Source organism: Lissotriton helveticus, chromosome 1_1 (assembly GCF_964261635.1).
Source record: "Lissotriton helveticus chromosome 1_1, aLisHel1.1, whole genome shotgun sequence".
NCBI classification, from domain to species: domain Eukaryota; kingdom Metazoa; phylum Chordata; class Amphibia; order Caudata; family Salamandridae; genus Lissotriton; species Lissotriton helveticus.
Window position 1 is genome coordinate 1,691,920,146 of NC_136057.1, and position 13,916 is coordinate 1,691,934,061.

Here is a 13,916-nt window from a genome sequence, read left to right on the forward strand (position 1 = left end):
GAAAACTTGAACCAACAGGGGACCAATACCATGTCCAAGAACTAGGAAAACCAAGAGGATCAAGACCAGGAAGAATAGGAAAAGGATTTCTAAGAGGACTAGGAAAATGAGGAGGAAAACCAGGAGGAGGGAGACCAGTAAGAGGAAAAAGACCATGAAGAGAAAGCGGAGGCTAGGAGGTCCAGAACAGCAGCCACCACCATGACCACCAGGAAAAACCTGAGGGCCAACACCAGGATTGCTAGGAGTAACAGCACCAGAGGATTCAGAGGACCTTGGAAGAGGATGACCAAGATTAGCTGGACCATGAACATAAGGACAATGAAGATCATGAGGACCAGCAGGACTGGGACCAGAAGAATGAAAAGATTGAAGAACACCAGGGCAAGAGCACCAGAAGAACAACTAGGAGGGACATAGCAATAAGCACCATGGTAAAGATAATCCTTTTAACAGAAGTAGGATCGCAGGAGGATAAGGGCTACTTATGGCCAATGAACAATACCTAGAAGACCAGGACCATGAATATGTAGATGAAGACCAGGAGGATGATTTTGAGGAAAATATGAGTTGACAGAAGGGAAAGAAGAATAAGAGGATGATCAGGAGGAAGAGACCTAGAAAAAGGAGAACATGAAAATCAATACGAAGATTAGGAGTACTATGAAAAGGAAGACCTGGTAAATCAGGAGCATGAAGAGGAACACCTATAGGTGGAAGACCAGGAAGAGGAGAATGACCAAGAGGAGTAGAGGGACCAGGGCAACCAGGAAGTCCAGGAGCACTAGGATTACTAGGTCCACCAAGAAGGCACAACTATAAAGGGAATCACAACGGGACACGCATCAGGAGAACTAGGGACAGGAAAAGCAAAGGCAGAATGATGATTTGAAAAGGAAAGAGAGATCAACAAAACTGATGGGTACCATTAAGACCAAGACCAGCAGGAAGACCAGGAGCAGGAAGACCAAGGACATGAAGGAAGGGACTAAGATGGTCAAGAGGATCAAGACAGTGCCATAAGAAGAAGGAGTATCAGACAACCAAGAGAACTAGAACCACCAAGAGAACTAGGACAACCAAGGCAAAGGCCATCATCAACAGTGGCTAAGAATACAGGGCCTACGATGACAAGTGAGTCTAGGCTACATGTGTTAGGGCATGCCCCTGTTAAATGCTGAACATGCTCTCTTCTGGTTCCTTGATGGACTAAAATCCAACATCTGACTCCAACAGATAACCTCTACAGAAATCACTATATGGATCTGAGACATCTTAAGGCACTGTGAGTCCAGAAAACAGAGCAACCAGGAAAGAAAAAAATGGACATAAGCACGGTCATTTGTCAAAATCTACTTGTGGTCATATGTATTTAGAATTAGTACACAAGAGAGCTCATTCACACACCAACTCACTCTTGCATTCAGACAGAATTTACACTTTGAAGTTTGTAATTCACCACTGACCATCATCATTTGCACAAACTGCCCTTTGGCCTCATCTCAATTTTCTTATCTCCTTGCAGACCCTTGAGTTATGCATCAAGGCAGCTGTTGCTAAGAGTTGCAGAGCGCTGAATGGAACTGTGCCAACCGTGCTTGCCGTCCTGCATCACCTGGTAAGTATATACATGAGGACAAACAAAGTATTTCAGTGGGAGGCGACAGACATTTCCTGATTAACATATTGTAACAAATAAAGTTTCTACCTTAATCCAATTTATAGTAGGAGTGTTTTTAAAGGGCAGCATTTGGGAACACTCTTGCATAAAATATTAAATTATAATCCATACAAATCCTATATGAACCAATTTGCTTCTAGGATGCAAAGAAAGAAGACAATGGATATAAATCTGTCAGTGTTGAGAGCTCCTCTGCAAGAACCCCCCATAAGTCTGCCTCCCGGCAGCTCTAACTCTGATAATAGGTAACAGAGGAACAGAGTGACAGGGAAAGGGAAGGGACCCAGGGGGAACACCAAGGATGGAGGCCTGAAAGAAAAAAGTTGTACCCAATAACAATGGTTTACAACAGAGACATACTACTAACAAAGCTTATCTCGGAGGTTCAATTGTCCAGTTAGACTTTACTATGTAACATATACTGGACTCTTCATGACATTCCCAACAACAGTACACCCAATCTTAAATCTATATATTTAATAATACCAAGGCTATATCATATACATTTGATTAATGCCATCAATCAAAGGAAATTCAGTATTTATCCCACTAAGGTTCCTAAAGTCAATATGTGCAGAAACTACCCCACAATTTAGTTCATATAATCCAAATACACAACATTTCTGGAATATCCTTACAATCCAAACTTGAAGCATTCAAGACCCAAGTCCACATATAAGAAGGCCCTCTGAAAACAGGTGCACAACTTGACGGCCATAAGCATGAAATTCCAAATAGCAATGCTGGCACGTGGAATCTGGAATGAATGGGAAACAAAAGACAAGCATCTCTGATGAGGACCAAAGTGCGAGAACTGAGTGCCGGTAAAGAAAAAAAAATGAAGTGGTACAGCAGAAACAGCAAGTGGCAGTGAGAACAGAAAAAGGCCCTAATGAAGCCACCGACAGAAACACTCGCTCCCCACTCTGCTGACTAGAGACCTGGGACGCAAAATGGGCAAAAAGTGAAGCAAAAAAGGCCTGCTCTGAAAAGCATGCAACCCACTATGCTGGCCAGACACCGTAGGACGCAAAAGGGGAACTGCTTTACCGTCCCCAGAGATAAACCAAGATGAAGTGTAACAACAGCCTTCGTCTTGATTACGTTGAATAGCAGCCACTAGTGCCAGCTTTGTTAAAAGCATTAAGTACCACTACCTTCTGCAATCTCGCCAGGCTTCTGCGTCTACAAACTATCCAAAAACCATAGGAAACTAAGGCATCCATCTTAGAGTGGTAACTGAGAATTTGCACTTCCACCAATATCAGGCACCCTGAATATGCTGTATTCCACACAATTAATTTTTCTGTAGCGTGGTATGGATCATGGCCCCACAAGTCCTGACAAACTCCTATGCTGTCGTTCCCCCACTGGAAGTTATTTGCTGTCTGGATGTATAGGATTGGCTTTCAGATAGCCTAGCTTCCATTATTATTTATTATGGCTTTGTTATTGGCAGATCTGCACACCCTCAAGTGGGGTTTCCGATGAAACAGAAGAGCCACTCAAGTTGTCCACGGCTATTATCCTGTCACTGGGTGAGTTGGTCATAAATGTATGTATGTATATGTCTGTGATACTGCAAGTATATATTGGCCTTTACTAGGGATCAGGTCCTCTGTAACATTCATTTCTGTACACTGCCCTGCACGTAACTTGATCGTCTTAAAAGCTACTATTGCTTAAGTATTTTTCTCCCCCCCCAGTACATTGGTTGGCTTGCTACTGGAATATGGTGACCAGTTTACTATATACAGCTATAGTAGTCACGTGAGTACCATGTGCTCGTAAGATCATCATTAAATGTTGCAAACCATTGATAACATACCTCCTGGACATTCGTTGAAGAATGGCCTTGATGGGCTGCTCCCCGGCGTTGAGTTCCTTCTTGCATAATTTTATGTTGTGTTATTTTTCAATTATGTCTATTTTTTCTTTTCACTTTACTCTTGCAGCCCATTCTCACTCTAGTGAGGTCCTTAAATACTTTGAAAGTAGCTTGATGCAGATAGGTGCAGAGTCCCGTGCCACAACATTACAGCTGCTCTGCAAGCTCCTTTCGGAAACTGGTAAGACTGTCAGTGGGTGGGTGGCAGTGTGTGATTTAGGCAGGGAAAATAGTTAAAGGGATATAATGCTTGTCATAGAATCCGGAGCCCTAAGTTGTATTCCCAACTTACTCCCTTACTTGTCCAACATGGTGCAGCTATAAGCAAAATACTTCAATTTTATATTCTTCAGCTACATTAACTGCCACCTTTTCCTGGTAGAGCACTGCATTTTACGAATAAAGTCTTGCTTACATCAACTTCAATTATGTGAATCATGGTGAAGAAATAAAGGAGTGCAACTGTTTTCTTTTCGGTTAATTGTTCCCATTGTGAGCCATTAATTGGACAGGGACACTGTGAAAACCGATCCTGACATAGACACTGGACAGGAACAAAAAGGGAAATAAAATATGGAACAGGTCGACACAGACACGCTCAGTGGTAAATCATGACACAGACATGCACGGCGAAACAGGAAGGCATTGATAGCCCCATGGGGCTCACAGTCACAGATTCACAAACCAAAACTGAAAGACAGGACCCTCAGGGTGGTAATCACAGTTGATAGTGGAAACTTCACTACTTATGTATTAATCTTGATCTTACTAGACAAAGTCAATATCTATGTGTTATGAACATTTGGTGTATGGCTTTATTTAATAGATTCAGAAGGTGCCTTTTATCTGGATGCTGTCCATCACGTGCTTGAGGATGACAATCGCAAGGTACCATCAAGCTATTATACATGTGTTAAAGCACTTTCATAATTAGCAACTCAATCTAATTAAAGTTATGCAGTTTTTGCACAGTGCAGTAGTCCTACTTACATGGACTCAGAGCTGTGGTTTGCACACCACAATCTGTTGACTTTCTCCAAGGCAGTGGAGGTGTTGGGTCATGCAACCTCCAGACATTTCTGTCAGTTCAGTTCAGTGTGTCTTGTGTTCCATTGTCTCCCTGTCCTAGTGGACATATCCCAGTTTTCCTGCCCTAGTCTGTGTCAATGCATTATTTTCAGACCCAATCCCAGAGGTTGCTGATCCCTAATTGTTTAATAAATGTGTGTTAAAAGAAAGTTTGTGTATGCTGTTAACATATTTGGTCTGTATTTCACATTGAGTTGATCTGTAATACCCCTCACTGAGGAGGAGAATGTTGATGATCAAATAAGTGGTTTTGAATTTCAGAATATTAATATCTCCTCAAATCTTTAACAACCGTTGTGTAAGGTATTTCAAATGTCTCTACCAAGAATAATATTTGGGCTATGTCTCAGCGAAATCTCACCAAACGTGGATCGATAATACAGGATTATATTCAATGTGCACATTTGAAAAGTCTGATTGTGATATAAGAGATGTATTTTATGTAGAAATTGGAATATATGTGACTTTCTTGATGCCATGTATGTCCACAAGGTGCCTGACTTCAGTGCCATGGAGAAAGCAAGTAACTCAGTATCAGAATCATCATGTTCAGCATGTTAGCAAGCACAGGACATAGACACAAAGGAAAATCAACAAAGCTGTTTTCTTTTGATAACGAACAAAAGGTTGTATTGCCATAACTTTGTCTCTATTGGATTCTCTTTGAGAGGTGTATTGGGTTTGTCATTTTTAACCTCAGGGCACGATATAAACCAAGTGATCCTTAGATATTTTTCTGATTAAACCAGGAACATCAGAGACAGGACTCTGCTAGGAATGTTAGAATCACAGAAATCAAGCATGGATGTATTCTTTGGCAATTGAAGCCATTGTGGCCAGATTGTGCAAATATACAGCGTACAGAACCATGTTAGGGATTTGAATTTTAACTCAATACTGGATACAGGAGACTGTGACTATTTACGGTCTTGAGCCAAAACGACTTCTTGAAAGTGATATGGATCAACCAAACAACAAGGTGTGGGACAATCAACTCTAAGTACTGCAACCCATTTTTTATCTGCTGTCCGTGTTGGGATGTCTGTTCAATCTTACAGGTGGAGTTAGACAGCGGCCATCATTCTTCCCACAGACGACTGTAGTTTTTTTTTAATTCCCTCAGCAGTGGAATCCACAGCCTATTGAATTCTCATTTGCATTTTTGTAATCAATATCAGGTCCTGAAAGCTTTTTTGTTGGTTGTAACCTACCTAGGCATATTTTGCAATGTTTTTTTAATTTTTTTTATCAAATCTCAGGCACCTATAGAAGGTGTAGCCCACCTGGAATATTTGAATATTCCCTCAATCACTCTTCAGTCAGACACTCTGTAAAAACAGTTTAATTAAATTGACTCTAGTTTCATTCTCAGAGTGTCATAATAGCCCTTTTTGCAACATACTTTAAAAGGTTGTATCCAGGTACTGGCTTTCCACGCATAAAAATGTATATCTGTCTACTCTGTGGACAAAAGGAAGGAGAGAATGCATGGTTTTCTCACACTCCCTTGCTACTTTCTCACTGGAATGTGTGATTTTCTCCTATTCATACACCAAAAGGGTTTCTCACTAACCATGCTTACCTTTTTTCTCAATTACAGGTTATTCTTGCCACTTTAAGTTTAATGTCCAGTTTAACAGCCAAAGGTTTTTATGATGTGAACGGAAGAGCTGTGATGGATTATGTGCTTAAAAAAACCAGCCTCCTTATCAAAGAGCAGGTAAGTGGCAGATGTACATATTTGGGTAGGTGAATGTGTTAGGGAACAGCAACAGTAGTCAATCAATCAATCAATCAATCAGAGCATTTGTATAGCGCGCTACTCACCCGGAGGGTCTCAAGGCGCTGGGGGGGGGGGTCCGCTACTGCTCGAACAGCCAGGTCTTGAGCTGCTTCCTGAAGGCGAGGTGGTCCTGGGTCAGGCGGAGGTGGGTCGGAAGGGAGTTCCAAGTCTTGGCAGCCAGGTAGGAGAAGGACCTTCCTCCTGTGGTGGCTTTTCGGATGCGGGGGACGGCGGCAAGGGCGTGGCTGGTCGATCGGAGCTGGCGTTTGGGAACGTAGAAGTTGAGGCGGCTGTTGAGGTATCCTGGTCCTTGGTTGTGTAGGGCTTTGTGTGCGTGGGTGAGGAGCCGGAAGGTGATTCTCTTGTTGACCGGGAGCCAGTGCAGGTCTCTCAGGTGTCCGGAGATGTGGCTGCGGCGGGGGATGTCCAGGATGAGTCGCGCTGAGGTGTTCTGGATCCGCTGGAGTCTCTTCTGGAGTTTGGCGGTGGTTCCGGCGTAGAGGGAGTTGCCGTAGTCCAGACGGCTGGTGACGAGGGCCTGGGTGACCGTCTTACTGGTCTCGGTGGGGATCCATCGGAAGATCTTACGTAGCATGCGCAGGATGTTGAAGCACGACGAGGAGACGGCATTGACTTGTCTGGTCATGGAGAGGGAGGAGTCCAGGATGAAGCCCAGGTTGCGTGCATGGTCTGTTGGTTTGGGTGCGCTGCCCAGGGCGGGGGGCCACCAGGAGTCGTCCCAGGCGGAGGGTGAGGATCCCAGGATGAGGACTTCCGTCTTGTCCGAGTTCAGTTTCAGGCGGCTGTTCGACATCCATTTGGCTACGTCTGTCATCCCTTCGTGCAGGTTGGCTCTGGCGGTGGCGGGGTCGTTAGTGAGGGAGAGGATCAGCTGGGTGTCGTTGGCGTAGGAGATGATGTTCAGGTTGTGCTGGCGTGCGATGGCTGCGAGGGGGCTCATGTAGACGTTGAAGAGTGTTGGGCTGAGCGAGGAGCCTTGAGGAACGCCGCAGATGACTTCGGTGGCTTCCGATCTGAATGGGGGAAGGCGGAATCTCTGTGTCCTTCCGGCGAGGAAGGAGGTGATCCACTCCAGTGCCTTCTCCTGGATTCCGACGTTGCTGAGGCGCTGTACTAGGGTACGGTGGCAGACAGTGTCGAAGGCCGCGGAGAGGTCCAGGAGGATGAGGGCCGCTGTTTCTCCGTTGTCGAGCAGGGCTCGAATGTCATCGGTGGCTGCGATCAGGGCGGTCTCGGTGCTGTGGTTGGCTCGGAAGCCAGACTGCGAGAGGTCGAGGGAACCGTTCGTCTCGAGGAAGGCGGCCAGTTGCTTGTTGACTGTCTTCTCGATGACTTTGGCCGGAAACGGGAGCAGCGAGATGGGGCGGTAGTTCTTGAGGTCGGTTGGGTCTGCTGATGGTTTCTTTAGTAGAGCGCTGAGTTCGGCGTGCTTCCAGCTCTCCGGTAAGGTGGCGATGTCGAAGGAGGTGTTGATGATGTCCCGCAGGTGGGGTGCGATGACAGCGTCGGCCTTGTTGAAGACGTGGTGAGGGCAGGGGTCTGTCGGAGATCCGGAGTGGATGGAGTTCATCGTGCGGATGGTGTCTTCGGTGCTGATCGGGGTCCAGGCGCGGAGGGTGGTGGTGGGGGGCGGTGGTTCGGTCGTGGCGTGCGTCGGTTGAGTGATGAAGCTGTTGTGTATGTCCGTGATCTTGTTGTGGAAGTAGGAGGCGAGGGAGTTGCAGAGGTCTTGCGAAGGGGTGATGTCGTTGTTTCCGGCGTTGGGGTTGGAGAGCTCTTTCACGATGTTGAAGAGTTCCTTGCTGTTGTGTGCGTTGTTGTCCAGTCGTTCCTTGAATGTGTTTTTCTTGGTAGCCTGGATCAGCTGGTGGTGTTTTCGGGTGGCGAGCTTGAGGGCAGTCATGTTGTCCGGTGTTGGGTCTCTGCGCCAGGTTTTCTCGAGTGCTCTGCAGTTCTTCTTGGAGCTCTTGAGTTCTTCGTTAAACCATGGGGCTTTCTTGCTGCTGGGTCTGCTCGGCGGGGTCTTCAGCGGGGCGAGGTCGTCTGCGCAGTTGCTGATCCATTTCGTGAGGTTGGTGGCTGCTTGGCTGGGGTTTGTTGTGCTGGTGGGAGGGTTCTTGTTCAGGGAAGTGGCGAGCTGGTCTGCAGTGATCTTGATCCAGCTTCTGCGGGGAGCCTGTTGCTGGTGATGGTGGAGCGTGGTCCTTCTGAAGCTGAAGTGGACGCAGCTGTGGTCTGTCCAGTGGAGTCCCGTGGCGTGGCTGAAGGCGATGTCCTTGCTGGAAGAGAAGATCGGGTCTAGTGTGTGTCCGGCGTAGTGGGTGGGGGTGGTCACCAGTTGCTTGAGTCCGAGGTTGGCGAGGTTGTCCAGCAGGGTGGTGGTGTTGCGGTCGTTGTTGTTCTCCAGGTGGAAGTTGAGGTCCCCGAGGAGGATGTAGTCGGCGGAGGGGAGGGCGTGCAGGCTGATGAAGTCGGCGATGTCTTCGCTGAATTGTGTGCGTGGTCCCGGGGGTCTGTAGATGAGGGTGCCTCTGAGGGTGGTCTTGGGGTTGACGTGGATCTGGAAGTGCAGGTGTTCGGCGGGTGCGAGAGTGTCGTCGGTGTTGGTCGTGATGCGGATGGTGTTCCTGTGGATGATGGCGATGCCTCCTCCGGTCTGGTTTGCGCGGTCTCTCCGGGAGATCTTGTAACCCTCTGGGATGGCGATGGCGATGTCGGGCGCTGAGGAGGCGTTCATCCAGGTTTCCGTGAGGAAGGCGACGTCTGGGTCTGTGGTGTCGAGCAGGTTCCAGAGCTCGACGGCGTGTCTGTGGATGGAGCGGGTGTTGAGCAGGATGCACTTGAGGTGGGTGCTGCTGGAGGTCGGCTTGGTGGGTGCTGGTTTGGCGTGGGTCCGGTTGCAGGTGAACTTGCAGGAGTGGCAGCTGAAGGGTCCGTGGGTGCGTCTCGGTGTGGCTCGGTAGCAACCCGGGGTTCGGCCGGTGTTGAGTGCGTTGAGTTCGGTGGCGTCGTAGGTCCGTCGGGTCGGCTTCCGTCGGTGGGGGCCAGGGGTCCTGGCACTGGGCGCGGTCCAGACGCGGACGGGCGCAGACGGGCTTACCTTTGACGCACCTTCGGCGCTCATTCGGTGCTCCCGCTGTGCGCGTCCGCTGCGCGGTCGCTCAGGGGGCGTCATAAGTGAGGAGCCGGGAGGGCGGGTCAGCTGGGTGGCGGGAGCGGGGCGGCCAATGGGCAGGAGGGGGGTGGAGATACCGGGGGGCAGTGGCGGGAAGGAGGGCGGCTCGAGGGAGCGAACGGGAGGGGGAGGGCAGCACAGGGGTACAGAAGGCAAAAGGGGGAGGCAAGTGAGCGAAGGCAAGGGGGGACAGGTAGAAACCGGGGGGAGACAGAAAAACAAGTGGAGGCAAGTTACACAACGGGGGGAAGGAGAAGATGCGAGTGGAGGCAAACAGGAGAATTTACCAGGGGGGCTAGTGGATAGTACAAGCAGCGGGCGCACAGAAGACACAGGGGGGAAGCAGGCACGCCGCAGCAGACAGACAGCGGCGAAACGAGGGTGTGCAAGGCAGTGCGCGGCACTCAGCAGGGCAGGGTCCTGGCCACGGCGGGCAGGAGCAGCGGAGGTGGGGCAACCTCACCTGGAACAGGTTCGAGCGGTCGCTGCTCACCTCTGTGCACAGTCCCCTTAAGTGAGGAGCCGGGAGGGCGGGTCAGCTGGGTGGCGGGAGTGGGGCGGCCAATGGGCAGGAGGGGGGTGGAGACACCGGGGGGCAGTGGCGGGAAGGAGGGCGGCTCGAGGGAGCGAACGGGAGGGGGAGGGCAGCACAGGGGTACAGAAGGCAAAAGGGGGAGGCAAGTGAGCGAAGGCGAGGGGGGACAGGTAGAAACCGGGGGGAGACAGAAAAACAAGTGGAGGCAAGTTACACAACGGGGGGAAGGAGAAGATGCGAGTGGAGGCAAACAGGAGAATTTACCAGGGGGGCTAGTGGATAGTACAAGCAGCAGGCGCACAGAAGACACAGGGGGGAAGCAGGCATGCCGCAGCAGACAGACAGCGGCGAAACGAGGGTGTGCAAGGCAGTGCGCGGCACTCAGCAGGGCAGGGTCCTGGCCACGGCGGGCAGGAGCAGCGGAGGTGGGGCAACCTCACCTGGAACAGGTTCGAGCGGTCGCTGCTCACCTCTGTGCACAGTCCCCTTAAGTGAGGAGCCGGGAGGGCGGGTCAGCTGGGTGGCGGGAGCGGGGCGGCCAATGGGCAGGAGGGGGGTGGAGACACCGGGGGGCAGTGGCGGGAAGGAGGGCGGCTCGAGGGAGCGAACGGGAGGGGGAGGGCAGCACAGGGGTACAGAAGGCAAAAGGGGGAGGCAAGTGAGCGGCGAAGGCGAGGGGGGACAGGTAGAAACCGGGGGGAGACAGAAAAACAAGTGGAGGCAAGTTACACAACGGGGGGAAGGAGAAGATGCGCGTGGAGGCAAACAGGAGAATTTACCAGGGGGGCTAGTGGATAGTACAAGCAGCAGGCGCACAGAAGACACAGGGGGGAAGCAGGCACGCCGCAGCAGACAGACAGCGGCGAAACGAGGGTGTGCAAGGCAGTGCGCGGCACTCAGCAGGGCAGGGTCCTGGCCACGGCGGGCAGGAGCAGCGGAGGTGGGGCAACCTCACCTGGAACAGGTTCGAGCGGTCGCAGTCGTAGTCAGCACACAAGAAATAAGTGGACCTTTTAGCCCCCCTGTGCCCCAATGTAGTTACTTTGCCATATAATATTCATCGGCAGGGTCACATATTTGCCCCTGGTGGTGGAATATAGACATCATGTCCCTCTCGTTAGTTCCCATAGTCTCACCTTGACATTCTATGTTCCTCATTTGAGCTTGATGATCCCTACTTCCACTCCAGTGCGTCTTTCTCCCTCCGTCACTTTTATGGGTGTTCCTTATCCATTTGGCTGCTTACATTTGCACCTGAAATTCAGCAGCTGCCCATCAGTGCCAACACTGTACATGCCTTTTCTTCATGTCTTTTTATTCCAGGGTGCCCATGATGTGAACAAAACCACTCAAGTGAATTTACTTATAGCTTTCACTTCAAGAGTCATTCTTCCAGTACACCCAATCTATGGTATTCCCATTATTGTGAAAAGTTTAACCTAGTGTACCCATACTATTGTGGGGTCTGAGTTAGTGATGTCAACTGCAAGTGGAGTCGTTGTCCCGAAGTTCAACTATTGCAGCTGGTTTGATTCGTACTGTGGCACTTCGGGCAATTTTATAACTTTTATCCTGCTCTTATGTTGTGCAAAATCGTCCACTGTTGTGAACAACGAGTTTCAGAAAGTGGTCTGATAATATCCTTTAGTTATTCTCTTTCTCCTTCATTGCCCTCCTCTTCCACAGGCCTCATGTATGATTTTGTATTGGGCACTTCTTCTGTTTCTTCTCTTTTCTTGGACCATCTCAAGTCCTTTGGGCACTTACACTTTGATCCTATCTCTAGTAGCTGGAGGAAACACCTGTCATCTGACTAGGGGCCAGGAATGGGTGTTGGATCAGTGCTCTTCACTGGTGCTTGTGGGGCTGCAGGTGATATGTGGCAGCATGGGCAATGGCATGTGGCATGGTGTCTGAAAACTGCAGTATTCTTGGCTTTGCCAGTGTCTCTGGGAGAGTAGGCCACAGTGTTTTATGGTCTCACCAATTCCTCCATAACAGCAGAGGTGCCATGACCTTCTTGATCACTGTGAACCAGGTAGGACTTCCTCAAGCTTGGCCAATGCATCCATGTTACAGAGTAGTTGTACCAAGATGCACAACTCAAGTCCATGCTCAGTAATATGTGTGGGGATTGGGCACCACTGATGACGTCTGGTATCCATCTCCTTGGGGCCTGACCATAATCCAGAGTGTCTGCAGTCCATGCTTAGTCTCACTCTTGGGTTCCCATTAAGCTCAACTAATAGATGAGCCAGACACTGTCCATAGTTTCTTTTACCACAGGCCAGAGGCATCATGCCAGGAACAATTCAGATGCCTGTCCTTATGTTGCATCGCATTGTAACAATGGTGCTTGAATAGATCCCATCTTAGTAACCAGATGCACATGTTGACTGGCATGACTGCAAAGAAATAAGATGCTCAGACACTGTGAGAATGGAACTCGCTCCGTACACGTCTCAACAGCAGTGCTCCCATGCAGTACATAGGCCTACCACACAATCCAGCCTATGTGAGACAACTGGCCCTTAGACTTTGCCGGGGCTAACTGGGAAAGTTCTTGGGTGATTGGGCAAGACACATGGGCATTCAGCGAATGCACTGATAAGCTGTGTTTTTCACTGATAATTCATTATCTAGTGGGCTCCTTTCTGTTACATACCCCGCTTTATCGTTGAAATGCCTAACAGGGCAAACTACCAAATCCTACACAAAGTAGCACAAACAAACTTCAAATCAGTATTTCATATCAACACTGCCTCCCAAAAATGCAGTTCCCGGTTTTGTCTTATTGAGTGTAAGAAGTACCATAATGTAGCACATACTTCCCCATCAAGCAGCAAGGGGAGGGCTCATGGGGCATCACAATCTTTGTAGTGAGCAAGAGAGACTACCTTGTGGCGCCAGAGGTGCAATGTCTCAGATGTAGTGCCCAGTGCATCAGAACCTTACATATTATAAGTGAGTCCACCGGTATTTTGACTGTATATGAATGCTATACACTTCTCCGTCAAATGACCATATACTTTTATTCTCTGTAGAGCGGAGCATGGGTGCATAACCTCATTTATACATTTTTATTTACATGTTTGCGGCTAGTGGTTTTAATTTCACATTTGAATTTAAGCCAAGAGGTTCTCTCTGTGCTTACCACCTTGATTTGAAAATTGTGATGTTTTCACTCTCAAATCTCTTGAACCTCCATGAGGAGAGAAAACACAGTGAAAATGATGTGAAAATATGTTACTTTACTTCTCTTGCTTTTCCACATTTTCACAGGGCACTACTAGTCACATGGATCCTGAATCTGATGTTGAAGAAGAGACCATCCACATCCAAATCTCTCAGCTCCTCAATAAAATTGCATTACGCCATAAAAATACTGACGAGGTAAGTGAGAAGTATGTGAAATAAGGTGGGTCAATAAACTAGAAGTGTACAAAATATAAATTGCAGAATGTCCAAAGACTCCTCAATTCCAGGGTTATCTTCATTATCCTCTAACTCACATAATAGCATGTTTTAGTAAAGCTCTCTCTGCTGCAGGTTTGTATGTGGGAAATATGCACATAGTGATCTGAACCATGAATGCATGTTCAAAATGCATTCCTTTTCCACCCAAGCCGTTACCATGATTTGCCTTCGGGAAAGCACTGGACTTTGGAATAGTATTTACTATTCCAACTCCAGTCTGTGCAACAGTAGGGAAAGAGTTGGACTTAAAGTACAACATTAGTCCAA

General features: G+C 48.7%; 1 protein-coding gene across 1 annotated transcript in view; it reads left to right on the forward strand.

Moving 5' to 3' along the window:
- Positions 1–201: 201 nt before the first annotated feature.
- Positions 202–13,916, forward strand: part of LOC144764995 (maestro heat-like repeat-containing protein family member 2A) — a 67,066-nt gene continuing 53,351 nt past the window's right edge. Inside the window, exons 1-7 of the mRNA XM_078650308.1 lie at positions 202–384; positions 1,526–1,618; positions 3,141–3,219; positions 3,637–3,750; positions 4,396–4,457; positions 6,259–6,378; positions 13,455–13,565. Coding sequence (XP_078506434.1) covers positions 202–384; positions 1,526–1,618; positions 3,141–3,219; positions 3,637–3,750; positions 4,396–4,457; positions 6,259–6,378; positions 13,455–13,565 — 762 coding nt within the window. The remainder of the gene's footprint in view (positions 385–1,525; positions 1,619–3,140; positions 3,220–3,636; positions 3,751–4,395; positions 4,458–6,258; positions 6,379–13,454; positions 13,566–13,916) is intronic.